At 34.2% G+C, this 18,143-nt stretch overlaps 1 protein-coding gene across 12 annotated transcripts in view; it reads right to left on the bottom strand.

The window, feature by feature from the left end:
- The window catches only part of PIKFYVE (phosphoinositide kinase, FYVE-type zinc finger containing), a gene marked incomplete at its 3' end in the record, with an annotated part of 81,875 nt that overhangs the window by 33,826 nt on the left and 29,906 nt on the right, over nt 1-18,143 (bottom strand). For 7 of the 12 annotated variants that reach the window (XM_081260543.1, XM_081260549.1, XM_081260551.1 and 4 more), the window contains 9 exons: nt 17,491-17,648; nt 16,223-16,334; nt 14,937-15,084; nt 14,230-14,397; nt 8,249-8,308; nt 5,727-5,856; nt 5,126-5,306; nt 4,411-4,485; nt 2,372-2,479 (listed from right to left, as the gene is read on the bottom strand). In XM_081260543.1, the coding sequence (XP_081116669.1) occupies nt 2,372-2,479; nt 4,411-4,485; nt 5,126-5,306; nt 5,727-5,856; nt 8,249-8,308; nt 14,230-14,397; nt 14,937-15,084; nt 16,223-16,334; nt 17,491-17,648 (1,140 nt within the window). Of the gene's footprint in view, nt 1-2,371; nt 2,480-4,410; nt 4,486-5,125; nt 5,307-5,726; nt 5,857-8,248; nt 8,309-14,218; nt 14,398-14,936; nt 15,085-16,222; nt 16,335-17,490; nt 17,649-18,143 lie in introns of those variants that run through there. The other 5 variants (XM_081260552.1, XM_081260553.1, XM_081260550.1 and 2 more) reach the window with 4 other exon arrangements.

Raw genomic sequence — 18,143 nt, 5'->3', positions numbered from 1 at the left:
TTAACAAAATGGAATGTCTTTTCTATTCTGCTTATTAATTTATAATTTAATAGCATTTAAAGTTATTTATGAAGCTCCAATAAAGCATAATTAAAATAAGTTGATTTTTTAACAATATTTTGCCTCTCCTACAGGAATGACAAATAAATTTCCTATTCACCCAACTCCAATCAACTACTGTAAGTGTACCTGAAACAGCATTTAAAAAGGGGGTCTGGTCCAAGCTCAGCTAGAAAAGAGTAAGAGGTAGACACAAAGGGGAACATAGCAAACCATCAGACCTAGTGTTTTTGGCCTTGTAAAGACAATATAATATCACAGCCTAATTATCTTCTTGCCCTTGTATGTTCCTTTTTCTGACTATCTACCTTTAGGCTTCTCTGATTACTAATTTCATTACTGGAATTGGGAGGGAGGAAGGAGGGGGAAAAAATCATATCAGCTGGTACTTTATTTCCATCAATTCCAAACTGAAATGTTAGAGGTATCATTAAACTATGTTTAAAAGCATTGATGAAAAGATAAGACACTTTCTGTTATCTGAATCAACCCATGTTTCTTAACTACATATTTGTCCAGAGCTTACCTCTCTAACATGAAAAGACTTTAGTTTGTTAATAGGACTGAAAGAATGGAGTACTAACAAAACAGATGAAGTATAAAATTTTTATAAACAATATCTGTTTGGTTTCAATTACACTAGTTCGTTGATCCAAGTCATACAATTCTAGACCTCTGAATACATCTACAATCAGGATACATTCCTATAATCAATAAAATTGTGATTATTATCCTGTGAAAGTCATCTGACATCTTCTGTGAGACCAAAAAGCCTCCGGCACAGTATCTGGGGCTTTAGCCTGGTCGTAGAGGGTGTGATAAGCAAATGCAAGGCCTGGAGTTTAATCCTCTGCAGCCAAAACCCAACATCAAAGCATCTTGGATTATATGAACAATAATAATTGTGTTTTTTCTTTGAAATCTCAAAAAGTCACAGTAAATTAGAGCTAGAAAGACTGGTATAAATCTAATCAAACCCCCTCCATTTTATTGAAAACATAGCTGAATTCCAAAGATGACAGAGTTCCAGGTAACGCACTTCATTAAGTAAAAGAGCAGAGTTTCCAAAGCACTGTGTGCTGGGTGTGGTGGCACACACCTCCCAGCAGCTTGGGAGGCTGAGGCAGAAGGATCACAAGTTCACAGCCAGCGTTAGCAACCTAGCGAGGCTGTAACTCAGTGAGACCCTGTCTCTAAATAAAATGTATAAAAGGGCTGGGGATGTGGCTCAGTGGTTAAGTGCCTTGTATTTAATCAATCTCCATAAAAATAAATAAATAAATAAAAGCACCGTGCCTTTGACCACAACTTACTTCCTCACTTTTTCTGTGATACCTATGAATTTAGAACAAAAGTGATTGTTCCTATGACTCCTAGAAAAATGTGATTATCTATGAATTTTTAAGAAATGCTTTTCCTATGCTTCTTGAATTAAATATAAATGTTTCCCTGTAGTATTATATTTACATTGGTAAAAACTTTCCATTTTGAATGACCACAAACTACAATAGTATTTATGGGAGAAAAGAGTTGGGGCTGAAGACTTAAAACCTATGCAAGAGCAATAACAAAATCACTAATTGGAACCTTAACAGAGAACTTGGAAAGACCAGGTACATTGTTCAGTATGGCTGGAGGCTGCCTCAAGAGAAATTTTAAATGCACAAAACTATAGCAGTACAAATGGAAATGGAGCTCAGAGCAGCAGAGCTACCAAGAAGCCACCCAGAGCTGGAAGGTGCACCTCGCTGGGGAGAGAGTCCTGCCAACAGATGCTCACTTTCAATTTCTTAAAATAGAGCTGAGAGACTTCTTGCTTATGTGGCAGCCAAAATGAGGGCTATAATCTTACTCCGCTATTCTAGAACCCCATACTTAGGAACAGCCCCAGAATCAGCAGCTTCCATCTGACACTGTTCCCCAAGTTTCTAACAACGTACAAGCTATGTTCTAGAAATGTGTTTTAGTAAAAGTGACTGTATTACAAACTGGAAAGTCTTTTAGAGATCTGAAAAGTTGGTGAAACTCTCTCAGTAAATCAATGGTCCAGGGAAAGCAATATTTGGATTTTCATTTTTTCTTCCATAAATTCCCAGTCATGTACATTTCCCTTTAACACTCTAAAGCTTTAAAAATAATGAGTGACAGAGATTTTGGTAAGCTATTTGTAAAGTTTAATTCATAGAAGTGTCTTCCATAACTAAATTTTAAATAAAACAAGAGCAACAAGTTTCCTTTCAAAATAATTGAGATAAGCATCATTGTACATAGCCATTCCTTCAAATTACCACTTTCAGTAGTGAGTGCTTACCTGAAGCACAATAGGATCAATGCAAGTAAACTTAGTTTCTTCTCTGTAGAGATACTCAATGGAACACTTTAACAGAAGAATCTTGGGGTTTTTAATACAAGAATTCATCTAGAAAAAAAGAACAGACTGTTAAAGCTGTTAAAGGTTTGCACTTTACAGACCTTCTTTAATAATTAAGTTCACATGGTTCCTAATTCCCGCTAATTTAAAACATCTCATTATGTCAGTATTAATTTAATTCTTCTGGGTTATTCTTTCATTTTTTTAAAAACAAATAATCTTTTCTGATCAATGAAAAATTCTTAAAAAATTTACTCTTTTGAAACACTAATTGAATCCATTCCTCTATAATCTAACTTTTTTCCCCCTAATGTTGTAAGAAGAGGTAGGAATGGGTCTTACAGATAGGCTATCTTAAAAACTCAAAGAGATCAGCAAATTTGAAAGCATATTTAATTCAAGATAGAAAAGGAAGAAAAGAATTAAAATGCCTCCTGAACATTTATAATGGAATAAATTTCTAAACAATCACAAGTTGGCAAACTGAACTGGGTAACATGAAGTTCATAGAGAAAGTCTTCAAGCATGTCCAAAAACAGAGTCTGGCCAACCTTGCAACTAAAGTCACAGGCAAAAGGGACTGAGTTCTCTAATCAAGATTTCAGACTGACCCATCTTAGAGACCCCAAACTGGCAAACAGTACTGAGAACAGTGACTCACTAGCTGGGGAACTATATTCAAGGTTCTTTTAGCAAATTAAAGATTCTCTAAATATGGTCAGTAGGACAAGTTGGTCACTCATGCATACATTTCTACCACAGTTACACATGGTTTTCTTCAGTTCCTGAAAACAGCATGACACACTGACCTCTTAATTCAATAACAACCACCAAAAAACCCCACTTAATCTTATTTAAAGCACTACTTTAAAAGGTAATGTGCCGCTTTAATAAGTGTCTATATGTAAATACTAACTTTGGACCACTGCTGAAAAATAATACTGAATTCAGGCAACTTTTACTTATCTTTGATCACTAACAATTCTCTGGAGGTAAAATGCCTTACAGTTGAAGCCTTCTGTATCTACAAGGTCCACATCCATGGATTCAACCAATCATAGACAGAAAATATTCATGGGCAAGAGGACTGTACCTAACTAAATATGCAGATTTTTCTTGTCTCTATTCCCTAAATATACAGCACAGCAACTATTAATCTAGTGTTTACATTGTACTAGCTATTATAAGTAATACAGAGATAATTCAAAGTATGCAAATACTACACCATTTTATATGAGAGGTTTGAGCACCCTCAGATTTTAGTATCCCTAGGGAAACCTGAAACCTTCCTATATGGAAGACTGAGCCTCCTTCTTCCATCTGGTGAATGTCTATTATCCAAATTCCAGTTCATTCATCATCAGCTCTGGGGGACTGTTATGGTTTGGATATGAGGTGTCCCCCAAAAGCTCACATGTGAGACAATGCAAGAAGGTTTGGAGGAGATATGATTGGGTTATAACATTAAACTAATCAGTGAATTAATCCCTGATGGGATTAACTGAATGGTGGCTAGAGGCAGGTGGGATATGGCTGGAGGAACTGGAGTCACACTGGGGGTGTGACTATGGGTTATATATTTGTATATTGCAAATGGATTCTCTCTCTGCTTCCTGATCAAATCATGAGCTTTTTCCCTCTGCCACACTCTTATGCCATGATGTCCTGCCTCACCTGGAGCCGCCCTCTCCCAGGAATGGAGCAGTCTTCTATGGACTAAGACCTCTGAAACTGAGAGCCCTAAAATAAACCTTTCCACCTCTACAGTTGTTCTAGTTGGGTCCTTCAGTCAGAGCAGCGAAAAGGCTGACTAAAACAGGGAACTTCCAAGAAACCTCCAAACTTTCACCCCTGTGACAAACATTACTAGTTGCCCCTCAATGTCTTATTCTCCTTTTTTTCCATGTTTCAGAAAGACTAGTTAACAGAGCACAGAGCCATAGTTCACTGAATTTCACTGTTGAACTAAGTCACATTACCTTTTTATGTGCAATGTTCTTGGTACAAACAAAGCCATTGACAACCACAGAATCAAATTTCTTTCCACCTGGGATCTGATGGAATAATTAAAATTTAAAAAAAAAAACAATAAAATTAAGTGATAAATCCTTAGTATCCAGCCAGATGGTGCTAACATTTTCTACTACACATCCAAATAAAGACAAGAAATTCCAGGATATAAATCTTCCTATCAACCAATGATTAATGGCATCTCAGCATGATTATCATGCTACTCCTAATTTTCTTATATAGTGTTGGTACTCTAACATACTCAATGATTGAATAAATTAGTTGCTTTGGCAATTAAAACTATTATTTTAAATATCATAGTAAAAAATACAAAGTATTCCATTACTATCTAATTAAATTAATTACCCACTGTTTTCCTCAGAATGGTGACAGTAATCTGAAACAAGATTTTCTCATAACTGATTTCTTTCTTAAGAAGAGGAAGCAAGAAAGGAGAAACTATTTTGGGGGATTATCCACCCAACTCACACCTTCTGTCCACCTCTCACTTCCTCTGAGAGGCCCTCATGACCCCTAAGTGCACTGCTAACAGAGCAGACACCAAACTTCCCACACTCAGCAACCCTCAGGGTAATGACTCTTTTTACATTTCCATTAAGACACAAATGCTACCAGGCCTGCCTCACTGATTCCTAGCATAGGCAGAGTATTAGCAGAGCTCACCTTTTTAATGTGTACAAATTGACGAATATCCATATCATCATCCTGGTTCTTGACGTCAGGTCGAACTGTCTGAACAACCTGGCAGACCAGTGACACAATGATGTCCCTCCAAGATGGTGACAATGAGTCACTATGGAGCAACTGCTGGAGTAGTGCCATCATGTGGTTATGATTAGCTGAACTATGAAAATGTCAGAAGAAAGAAGTGTGCATAGTTAATATAACCAAACACATAATTCTAAAGATACAAGCAGTCTACAACAGAATAAACATTTCAATTACACCTCACAGGTGAATCTTCTAGGTCAATTTATATTTTCTCGGTGTATCTGTACCTTAATGATTTTGTACATAAATAAAATCTGTGAATAAATCCAACTAACATTCCCCATTAATTTGCTAAAATGAAATTTCACTACATAAATTCAAATGTGAACAGACAAGTCCCTTTTTAATAAGATATTTCATCAGAAATCAGAATAGGCTTTATTTTCTAAGTAATCTTTGTATTTTTTGCTTTATAAGGAAGAGGAACTACACATATGCCTAAGTCATTGAACATAAAAATGGACATTTAAAATTTAAAAGCTCTCTGCCTTACAGCAATCTCTCCATAGCTTGTTTTTCCCCATTCTCCTCCCTTAGGAGCTCCAGGTTGTTATGATGCCAGCCCAAAGGTGTGAAAGGCAACTCTTTGGATTTTTCCTCCACCCGACGATTAAATAAGGATTCTAAGTAAATATAAAATATAAAGTCAGTATTTTATTGCCATGTTTTATGCCATTTACTCACATATTTAGAAATTACCAACTTTTCTTTTCAATTTTTTTTAAGTTAGCCAATATAAAATACAGGTATGAAAGGGCAAAGATGTAAAATAAATACATAAATTATATAAAATATATATAATAATAAACATATGTACATATATAAATACATTAAAAATATAGAAGCAGAGATTGACAGTGTATAGCTCAGTGGTAGAGCACGTGTCTAGCATGTGCAAGACCCTGGGTTTGATTCCCAGCACCACAAAAGAGAGAGAGAAAGTTGTGTATGCTAATTTCCCCTACAAAATTACAAACTGACTGCATTCAACTGAAATCTGAATGCTGGCAGAATATAATAGTGGGGGTACTGAACTTTCAAGAAAGAAGCTCAACTCAGATATCCCAAAACAGAAGGTGACAATGTAGAAATCTATATAGACAATCCTTTATGGTGTTTCTTTTTCAATATTAGCAGAGACTTTTAAAGAAACTTGTTAACAAGATAGACCTGAAAATAAACTACAAAGAAATATTAAAACATGATACATAGCAAATTATATAAAGTTTTATAAAATCATTAAAATATTTTAAAGGGTAAAAATGAATCAAGACAAATTCAACAGATAATAAATGTTTTGCAGAAAAAATGCTTACTCTAAATAACTGAAGTGACTAAATAAATGGAAAGAAAGGAGATAGGTAATGCTTAGAATATGATATGTCAAGAGCTTTGTAATGTTGTGAACAACCAATAAAAAAAAAAAAAGAAAAGAAAACAAGAACAAGTGAACGAATGCTACCTCTCCTCGGGGCAATATGCTACAAGTGAAAAATGGTAAAGATAAATAATTCAGGTCACAAATCTGGGGCAGATCCTGCTTTCTGAATAGGTGGCTGGCTCAGCAGTTTCACTTCAGATTTCATTTCCCAGTCTTTCCTGAGTTCACTCACTTCATCTTCCCCCCATTAAAATAAATCAATCATCCACCATTTCCATGCATAAATTAAGTTCTGTCCAACTTAAATCCTTGCTTTGGTAAGGGTAAAAAATGCCAATCAACTACCTTGGTGGCATTTTTCTCATTTTGCTGATTTGGTCAGACCTAGGTTAGCGTTAGGTACTTTGGAGATGTTAAAGTTATTGATGAAATACAACCAAGGTGTCACACTGCATTGAGACAACTGAAGACAGATTTTATCTTTCTGTTTTCAAGCATTTGCAATATGTAGCTTTATAGCTTGCCAACAAATTCAGGCAAGTGCTGTACTTCTTAAGCTTTTTGTATGACAATCCTTGTGAGATCAGGCTCTGATGAATATTAATGGCTTTGAAAAGATCCTATCTGGAGGAGATAATCCTAGGGCTGGTTGAAGCATGTATACCACTAATTCTACTTTGGTTATAAATTTCAGCTCCAGAAACAATTTGTCAGGCACTTTTGTATTGTGATATTTTAAAAAAAATTATTAAATGTATGTGTAAAAATTAAAAAAAAAAAGAAAAATCCTCTAATCCTTTCCCTTTCAAAGCATACCAATCTAGCAAAAAACTTCCACTAAACAGTCCAACAGTCATTACATAAAGTATGTGTGCATGATATGGGAGGTACAAGACCTGCACATTTCAATCATATAAACTGCCAGTCTATAAACTTCCAGTTGAACCAGATGCTTAGAAGTGAATTTAGAAGGATTGCCAAGTGATCAGTTCCCTTGCACTAACTTGCCCTACCTTCTCTTTTATCCAAAACTCCAGAAGCCAAAAAGACACTGGGAAGGGAACTTCTCCCATATTCAAGACCTAAACTAAGAAGTATTGTGAAATAACTGAGTATGTTCTTACTTTACAGTAAGCTAAATAAGGAATGGGTAATAATAGGCTTATATTCTTCTATATTCCTGTTCTCCCCAAGAAACTGATCAGCAAAATTAGTTCTTTAGCCTCTTTTGTCTATTTCTTTTCCCAACTCTACATGGGAAAGCAGCATCCTCAAATGGATGAAACCTGTCTATAGGCTTTTTGATAAAGCTAACAATCCCTGATGATATGTATATCAATATTTAATACTGTATTCATGATGTAAGACACTATCCATGCCTTTAAAAGAATAAAATTCAAATTCTTTTTAAAAGTTTTTAAACAATTACTTTTCAGATCCTTCTCTCAAACCAAATCTAAATTTATATTCTTGTCTTTCAACATTCTCAAAGTCATTATACACATTAAAACTGTGTTAGTAGTACTAATCAAACATATTTTCAGTACTTCTCTGTCAGTCAATGTGCTAAGCCCTAAGGATACCCTCCTGAGCAAAAGAAACACCATCACATGGACAGTTGTTGATAAAATTACCTTTGATGAAGGCGTCACTTATTGAGAGCTGTTGTCCTCCAGTGTCAGAAATCAAATACTCTGCATACGAAGGAGAGAACAGAGAGGAAGGAAAGACATATGACTATAATGGGCCGGCATAATTATACAGAGAGCACACCCACACACAACAATGTATTACTCATATAAAACCCATCACTGCTTTGCGAACTCAAGAAAGCTTCAGACTAAAATTTTTTTTATACTTGCACTTCATACTAAACTTAATAACTCAACAGAACCATGAAACAGTTCACCTCAGTTCAAATGTCAGATCATTTTTAACATGATTTTTCCAAATAGTAAATATTCAGATACCAAAACTGAAATAGTTTATGAAAACTGAAATCTTTAGTAATTTGCATAAGCCTAAAATATTACATTGCTTTTCTCATATATAACTGTATTTTAATACATAATGACTTTGTCTATATACAAGGTAGTTCCCAGAGAAGCCATCTGAGAAAACAATGTAAGGTTTTTTAAAATTGCAGAATATAAACTATAAAACAAATTCATATGAAAGTGACATTGGCAAAAAAATAAAGATATAACTTATCAGATTTTTAATTAGTTTTGAATTAGATTTTGTTTTTCAAAAATTCTAACCCAACATTGCCATTTGCCAGGAGGTAACTCCTGAACAGGCACTGAATGCTTTTAAAAATATTAAAGTGAAACTTACTCTTTACTTCCCTTTGAACTTTCCTCTAGGAGAGTGACCAAGCATAGCTCAAGTGGGGTTCTGTATACTATGCAAAGCAAGCCACAACACAATTTAACTCCTTTAAGGTAAAAGTTCTCCACAAAATTTTTTCTAAGCTCATTTATAAACAAATGGGCTTTAAAAGGAACTATGTTTATGAGCCACTATGATCATCTTCCCAACCAGGAAGCAGAGAAAATATTTTATTTAGAAAATTCAAGTGCACCATGCCAAATACAATAAAGACAATGTTATGCTTTATTTCTATATTTCCCTTGCAGAAATGAATAATGCTAAATTCTGTTAGTTCAACTAATCTATTACAAGTCTTTTACAAGTTTTACTTTTCACTCTGAAGCTTAAATACAAAGGAGACTACAGAAATTATGGATTTTCCCAAACATTTATTATAAAAAAATTTCAAGCATACAGAAAATATTGTATACCATCCACCTACATTCAACAATTGCTAAGGACTTGCCATATCTTTCTCTTCACATATACATATGCTTTTTTCCTTGACCATTTAAAATTACACACATCACATTTTACCAGTACTTCAACATGCATCCTTTTAAAATAAGGGCACGCTTCTTTATAGCCACACCACCAATTACAGACTTAAGAAAACTCAATATCTGTTTTTCATTTTTCTGGTACTAAGGATCAAACCCAGGGCCTCATGCAAGTTAGGCTCTGCCACTGAGCTATATCCTCAGCCCCTGACAATACCTTAATATCATAGAACTGGTCCATATTGAAATTTATCCAACTGTTCCCAAAATATCCTCAAACATATAACCAAAAAAGTTCATACATAATATTTGGCCCTATGCTTGCTCATTCTCTTTTAATCTAGAACAGATCTCCTACCTTTATTCTTTTCCATGATAAAGAACTTTTAAGCAACCCAGGCCAAATGTCTTTGTGCAATATCCCACATCTGGATCTGAGGAACTATTCCTTCATGGTATATTTAATCTGCATCTCTCCCCCATGTTTTCCTGTATATGGGAAATTATATCTGGAGGCTCAAGGAAGCCATTATTTTCTCTTTCTTTCTAGGTCATACTTGCGATAACTTTCCAAGAATGGCTCAGAATTCTGCTTGCAACACATAATAAAACACATTTCAATTGTACAATTCTCTAAGACCGATAGTGAAAAATTAACCAAATTAAATGTCATATTTTAAGTGCAGATATTTCAAAGTTTTTGGTTTTTTGTAGATGGACACAATATATTTATTTTTATTTGTTTATTTTTATGTGGTGCTGGGGACTGAACCCAGGGCCTCACACCTGTGAGGTAAGTGCTTTACCACTGAGCTACAACTCCAGGCCTCAACATATTTTATAAACCCAAATTTCCTCAGTCATAAAAGATAGAGGATAACTGGTAAAGAGCATTGCTTTTAATTCCAATGAAAAAAATCAAACATAGTTAATCCCACTTGTATTTATTTAAAGGGAATGAAAACAGGCAGAAGAACTCTAATCTTTCACATACTCTTTTTTTTTTTCCATACTGGGTCCTGAACCCAGGGCCTTGCACATGCTAGGTAAGTCTAAGATAGATATATATATATATATATCTACCACTGAGATATACATCTCTACCTCTTTTTATTTTGTTTTAATACAGAGTCTCACTAAGTTGCCCAGGCTGGCCTCAAACTTGAGATTTTCCTGTGTCAGCCTTCCCAGTAGGTGAGATTACAAGTATGCACTACCATTACCAGCTCACTTTAGGAATCTTTACTTTCTGATAGGATCATTTTAACAACAAAGAACAAAATATTGTTATCACATTTCAACTTCATAAAGTAAATGGAAAAAGAATAATTCTTAGTATTTTAAAAAATAGTAAGAAAAGGAGGACACAGAGGCACACTTCTGCAATCCCATCATAGTGTAAACTTAAAATAAATACTGAACAACAGTAAATACAAATTGACAAAGCCCTATAGTATAATTTAGGATCATCCCTTTCCTGCTGCTATCAAATTATTAATTTCCCTTTTAACATTTTGTCCAACCATTAAAATAAGCCATAAATTACTATGCTAATATTAATTGTGGCACTGCTGAGCTCCTACATTCCCAAACACACCATGCTATTTGTGTGTTTCTCATACAAAAATTCCATAGTACAATGGTGAATATGAAATTCTAGGGTATAAAGAAGATAGTAGTTAAAGAATATAAAGTTTCAGTTAGCCAGGGGAATAATTTTTTGAGATCTATTACACAGAATGATGACTATAATAACTATAATATAATAACAGTGTATTGAACATTTCAAAATTGAGAAGATAGTAAATTTCAAGAGTTCACACCACAAAAAATGATAAATAAATGAGTTGATGAATATGTTAATTAACTTGACTTACATTGTATACATGTTATTAACATCTCTCTGTACCCCATAAACACATAAAATTATAATTTGTCAATTTACAATTTTTGAAAAGCTCCAAAACCGGTACTTTAAATAATAAATATGATCACCTCCTTCAACTACCTCTTTAACAGATTTCTAGTGCAAAATTCATTGTTGTCTAAAATGTTTTTGAGAACCATCAAATGCCTAACATCATATAAAATCATATCTATGATATTCTCCTTATCTAATGACCTCATATTAACATAAGATGAAAATGGGGTTGTTTTCAAAATAACTTATTTTAGTAAACCAATGCAGCTGCCCTTTACCACAATCCTTTTCTAAATATTACAGTACACCCAATTCACTAAATTTTCCTACAACTTTTCCAACTCCCAATACCACATCAAGAAACCACCTTAAGGGGGCTGGGGATGTGGCTCAAGCGGTAGCGCGCTCGCCTGGCATGCCTGCGACCCGGGTTCGATCCTCAGCACCACATACCAACAAAGATGTTGTGTCCGCCAAGAACTAAAAAAATAAATATTAAAAATTCTCTCTCTCCTCTCTCTCTCTCCTCTCTCACTGTCTCTTTAAAAAAGAAAAGAAAAAAAAAAGAAACCACCTTAAAAAATGTAACTCATCTATCAATAGTCATCTAGATTCTGTATTACCTTACACAATTCTTACAAAATAATCATCTCTGGCTCCATGACCTCAGACCCAAATTCTTTCAACAATCTTGCATGTGGTCTGCCTAAACCTGGCAACAGACTCACTGAAAACAGCAGGACATTTTCTATCTCTTCTCTCTCTTGGGCTTTGCTTTCCCCTTAACCATGTGTTCTTTCCTGACAAGATAAATCTTGACAGAGAAAAAGAAAAGTTTCTTTCAATATTATACTGACTTCCCTAAATAACCTGTCTAATTTTTCTTTCTTGCTATGGCAATATCTTTTCTCAGATATCCTTGGCCTTTTCTCCAACCTTTAGTGACATCTCAATCTTTAGTGCCATCTAGACTCCTGCTATCCTGTCATTTTCCTTAAGAGTGCTGGTCCCTCTTTTAGATTCATTATCATAAGAACATTGCCACTCACAACTTTTTTAAAGGTTTGAGATCAAAGAAGTTTCAAAGGAGTGTGATGGCTTTTTCAACTTCAGGTGCTTCCCTTTTTATTCTCCCTGAAAAATGTGAGGTTGTGCTGTAAAAAAAAAAGGCATTATTGGAACCTCCTGATCCATTCCCCTCTCAACACTCTGAAGTTAGGTTTCCTAAAATACACATGTGACTGTGCTCAGTAGTGTGCCCCTTGCCATTATGAATTCTATGATGATAGATCACTTTCTTCAAGATTTTCAAAACTTTAGCTTTCCAAGAGGTAAAAGCATCAGCAAGTCACAAATGTATTTTATATTCTGCTTTTAGTGAAATGAAACTGCCAATACATATGTCCAGAACAGATGTCCTCTGTCATGGTATATTCTGCCTCTGATCCACATCTGTAAATTAATACTCAAAAGCATCATAATATCCTCCAGGTGACAGTTAATTCTCACAAAAGTGTCATGTCTGCTTTGCTGTCCTTTCATACACACCCAAATTTTCTCCATCATTCATCCAATTTCTGTTTTGAGGGTTTCCATAAAGACGTATACCTTACTTATGCTCCTTGCTAGTCAAATCTTCTCCTATCCCACACTCTCTAAATTTCTTATTTTTAAATAAAATACATCTTATTATTTTAACTCTTAAAGACATTCTACCACATTTTGATAATAACTTACATTGACAATTAAGAGAAATTTGGTTTAGAAATGTAAATTTTTTTCAAATTATTTTAATATAGATATTTAAGTTCAAAATCTTCCCATTTGTTACATTTTTTTTTAAGCTCAAAACAGAGAGGAACAAAGAATTAGGAAAGCAGTCCAGATCTAAGTTCAGAGACAATCTGACCTGAGAAAACTAAATGTTTAAAATTCAAACTTCAGGTAAAATCATATAATAAAATACTTTATAATAATGACTTTTCAGTTATAATGACATAATAAACTCCCATAATTATTCATTTAATCATTCACTTTTTTTTCATTTATGTACTTTTACATAATGCCATGTTAGGGCTATAATTTAAATTGGTTTTGATTATATCCAATAATGCAAATCTCACCATCCATTTTTTTTAAAGGCATTTATTTTATTTTTTATGTACTGCTATTTTAGATTTTAAAAATGATTTATCTAATTTTTCCTTTTACATCAAATGCAATTTGGATATGGCCATTATTATTATTATTAAATAAGTAGACTAATATCAACATAACTAAAAATAACAAATTAATTCACTTTTTATTAGAGAAGAATTTTTTAGTAAATATACTATATGTATAATAGGCCTTTTAAACTCCAGTAGAAAGATGTTTTAAATGTGTGAATAATTTCCCCCAATTTAATTCAATCATCTGAACAGGTTTAAATAAATATGTTATTATAAAATAGCATAGGTGAATAGGCTTTAAAATGTTAAACAAAGAAAGAGAAAAGAATAGAGCAGAACATCCATGTTATAAATGCAAAGAAATGCCACCTTGGAAGTTGCACATTATGGGAAGAGCAGTCAGATGTAGGTCCTTTTAAAAGACTACAAGCTTTAAACTGGGCATGGTGATACTGAGGGAGAAAACAAGAAACAAAAAGAACCAACCAAAACGGTGTAGGGAGGAGGTGTGGGGAAAATGAGAAAGGGTGAAACAAAACCCACATCAAATCCCCTCAGCCATACTGGAACAGAGGAAGCCAGAAGGACAAACTGGCATGAGAGCCCAGCTCTCCAGCCTATTTGGATTCCAGATGGTGACTACCTCCTACCTTTTTGGTCAGCAGGGTGAGGGGGCACATGTGGGTACTTGGAGGGCTTCTTGATATGGAAGTTCACGTTGTCCAGCTCCACGTTCAGGCTGATAGATGCAGCTGAGTCACTGTCCACTGTGGACTGGAAACTGCTGACTGAGGTGCGCTTGCTAGGACTGGCAGAATCTTTTAGTGTTGGGGAGGGGAAAGAAATATAGGGAGAGGAGGGGAGTAAAAATGGGTTTTATCAGGGTATTGGAGGAAAGGAGAAAAATGTTTTTTTAATATACAAGCCCAATGTGCAATACCAAAATGGATACAGTATTTTCATGTACTTCTGTGTAGACTTAATAAAATTTGAACAAAATTAAATATAAAATCAATTTTTAAAATGAATAAGTATATTGGAGGTTCTGCAGAAAAAAAGTCTGATATCATAGGGAAGAGGTGAGAAAGTTATCTGCTGTGATATTATTTGCTCAGAGTTATTTTTAAGCTGCTGCAAACTATAGACTACGGTAAAATCTGAAAACATCAGTTGCCTAACAAGTTAGTATCTCAGGAAAATACTGTATCTAAGACAAGGATTGCTACTAGATGTTTACATCCGGTTGAAGCCATAAATTTTAAAGCAGATTTTTTTTCAACGAAATAAATAAGGCACTCATTTTATCATACACACATAATGATCCATAAAAACTAAAATGTTAGAAAGTAAAACTCACTAGCCAAATTATCGTCACCTTCTTCAGCTATCTGTTCTGTGTCGCTGTCATCAAACTTTATGTCTTTAAACCAGGATGGCTCAGAGTGTCCTTCCACAGAGTTCACGGAGTCACTGTCCGGAGAAGGTGTCTCAGAAAATTCTGTACTCTGAAAGTATCAAGACAGGATCCAAGCAACTGACCCTCAATGTCAACGATGTTGGGGGTATCATACAACAAATAAATTGTACCCGATATTTTTATAAACATAACTGAGTAAATTTATTTAGAAAAATAAACAAATTAACAAGAACTAAGCTATAAAATATTATCATACAGGCAATTCTATTGTTAAAACTGTAATTTTAATTAACTAGAAGTCTTAGGTTAGCATGTTACAAACACAATATTTCTTTGATATAGATTTTACAGGGTTTTATGTCATCCTTTAGTTATCAGAAAAGACTACACAGCATCTAGTCTAACCCTGAACAAACTCTGGGTCACATCCTGAAAAAATAACTGTCATACTTTAACAAATATACACCAGTCTTCAGGGTCATTTCTAACTACTGAGTTTCTCATTTTAGGTGCTAGGGATGTGCCTCAATGGTAGAACACTTGCCTGGCAGGGGTCAGGACATGCGTTTAATCACTAATACCTCAAAAAAAATTTTTTTAAAGTTATTTAGTAAACATACACACACAACATATATATTTAGTGTGTGTATGTACTTTATATATATAAATATACATGTATGGTTATATAAATATTTTTTAAATTTTCTATCTTTAAGTAATTTTCATTTCCCTTGAGTTAGAAAAAGATATTATTTTATCATCACTGCACAGTTTAATAGTACTAAAGAGTCAAAATCTGTTTCTATTTACTTTCCATTTTTCAATCATTTTGTTATACATGCAACTTTTAGTTATAAAAACATAAACAGTAAAACTGAAAGCTATTAAATGACAAATAAACTATAAGTTAACTATAAAACTAAGCCAAGTTTAAGCAAAACCACACCAAATAAAGTATTTAATCCTAATAGCAGGTTTTCATCATTACTACCTTACTTTAAAAAAAAAAAAAAAAAGATACTTAAAAAGGAAAAAACAGCATTGGGACTAGTGGTATAGCTCAATACAAAAAAAAAAAAAAGTTGTAACTTTCCTCAAACAGCAAGGAAAATCTATTAGAAAAAAAGTTTCTTTGGTTAATTCAATTACTTTTTATTCTCACTGATGAAGAAAGACTTCAAAACAAGCTCGTTACATTCTCATTAGGAGTAAAAAATGAAGATTACCTGCAGTGGTCTGTAGAGTGCATACTCATCCCTGAAAAGCTGGTCATGATGACTAACACAATCCAGCCAACGTCCATCAACCATTGCTTGTCCAATTGCTATAGCTTGTGCCCTGAATTAAGTGCAAGAAACATGAAATATTTTAAAAGTCAGTCAGAATAATTTTATAGTATAAGACACAATCTTTTTTTTTTTTCCATTTCAGAGTTCGAATTTCAAATTATCCTTGGACAGATAAGGAATAAAACAAGAGACTGGGGAGACTGGATGCAAATTTAAAAATTCCTCTAGATACCATAGTAAAGGATGAGAACCTATGGTAAGGCAGTCCTAAAAACCTTATTTTAATTACAGGAAATACTCAATGCATGCACACACCCCTCTCCTTAATGGAAGAGTAAAAACATGCTAAAAATAGCATGCCTCCTACAAAGAACTTACAGTCTTGATGAAAAAACAGTAAATATTACAGATATAGATATAAAATGTATGTATGTGTGTATCTGTGTATGAAAGAAACATACTCAACACATTTTATTATGGGGCATTTCAGTTTATAAAGCACTTAATCAACATTTATTTCTTTCCCAAAGTTTATTCACAGGACCAAAATATTTCTCCCATGTTGGAACTAAAGGGCCCAAGTCATAAAAAGATTGAATAATTTTACTAAAGGCACAAAACTAAAGAGATATAGCAAAAAATTGGAATTCAGTTCTTCCCTGTTTAAAGTTATTTCTCTCTTTACTTATTTAAGCATTTGTTTCTTCTCATAAGAGGAGAAGCAGCTCATCTGAGCAAGTTGTAAAACCTACGGGAATGTGTTTGTTAGTTTGAAAGGTTTTAGGCCCTTTCTGTTATTCTTTTGATTTGTGATCCTCCAGACATGGCTTATAAATCCAATTCTCAACACAGGTTATAATGTCTAGATTGGAGAACAGTAACAGAAGAATCTTTTAACCTTAGAATCTAGCTACGTTCTCCAATCTTGCTTTACTAAAGAGTTCTAAGTTTGAGGAATTACTACATGCTTCTACTTTTAATAAGATAAACTTTGACCCCCCCCCCATATTTGGCTCCTTCCAACTATTCTCTACTGGTGAAAACCAGATGGAAGGAAGGTTGACTAATTAGTTCCCCCAAACCATCAAATACATTAAAAAAAGGGAATCTACAAAGAAATGTTATCCCTATATCTTCAAATATGTGTCCTCATTTAAAATAAATTAACAAATAATATCAAAACCTCTTTCTTAAGATCACAATACCTGGTAGCAATATGTCCATTTCGGATTAGCCAGTTAACCAATTCCTTTCCTACAATACAATTGGGATGGGTTCTCAGCCAGTACCGGTGATCCTGAAACTCCATTCCACTACTGTGATGGCAGATTTTTTTCCACAGGTCCTTTAACTGAACACTGTCCTGCGATACATTGAGAGCAAGTGTTACTCATAAGAATGCTATTTACCTGTACAGATGCTTTCCTGTGATTTTCACATTCATAAAAGGAACTTTGATTTTCATTTCTTTAGAGCAATTAATTTTTTTAAAGATTCTTTTTTTTTAATTGGTTGTTCAAAACATTACAAAGCTCATGATATATCATCTTTCATACATTTGACTCAATTGGGTTATGAACTCCCATTTTTACCCCAAATACAAATTGCAGAATCACATCGGTTACACACTCACATTTTTACATAATGGCATATTAGTGACTATTGTATTCTGCTACCTTTCCTATCCCCTACTATCCCCCCTCCCCTCCCCTCCCATCTTCCCTCTCTACCTCTTCTGCTGTTGTTCACTTCTCTCCCTTGTTTCCCTCCCCCTTTCCCCTCACAACCTCTTATATGTAATTTTGTGTAACATTGAGGGTCTCCTACCATTTCCATATGCTTTCCCTTCTCTCTCCCT

The sequence above is a fragment of the Spermophilus citellus genome (genome assembly GCF_964194105.1).
Source record: "Spermophilus citellus genome assembly, chromosome: 11".
NCBI classification, from domain to species: Eukaryota; Metazoa; Chordata; class Mammalia; order Rodentia; family Sciuridae; genus Spermophilus; species Spermophilus citellus.
This window is presented reverse-complemented; position numbering and strand designations above follow the sequence as displayed.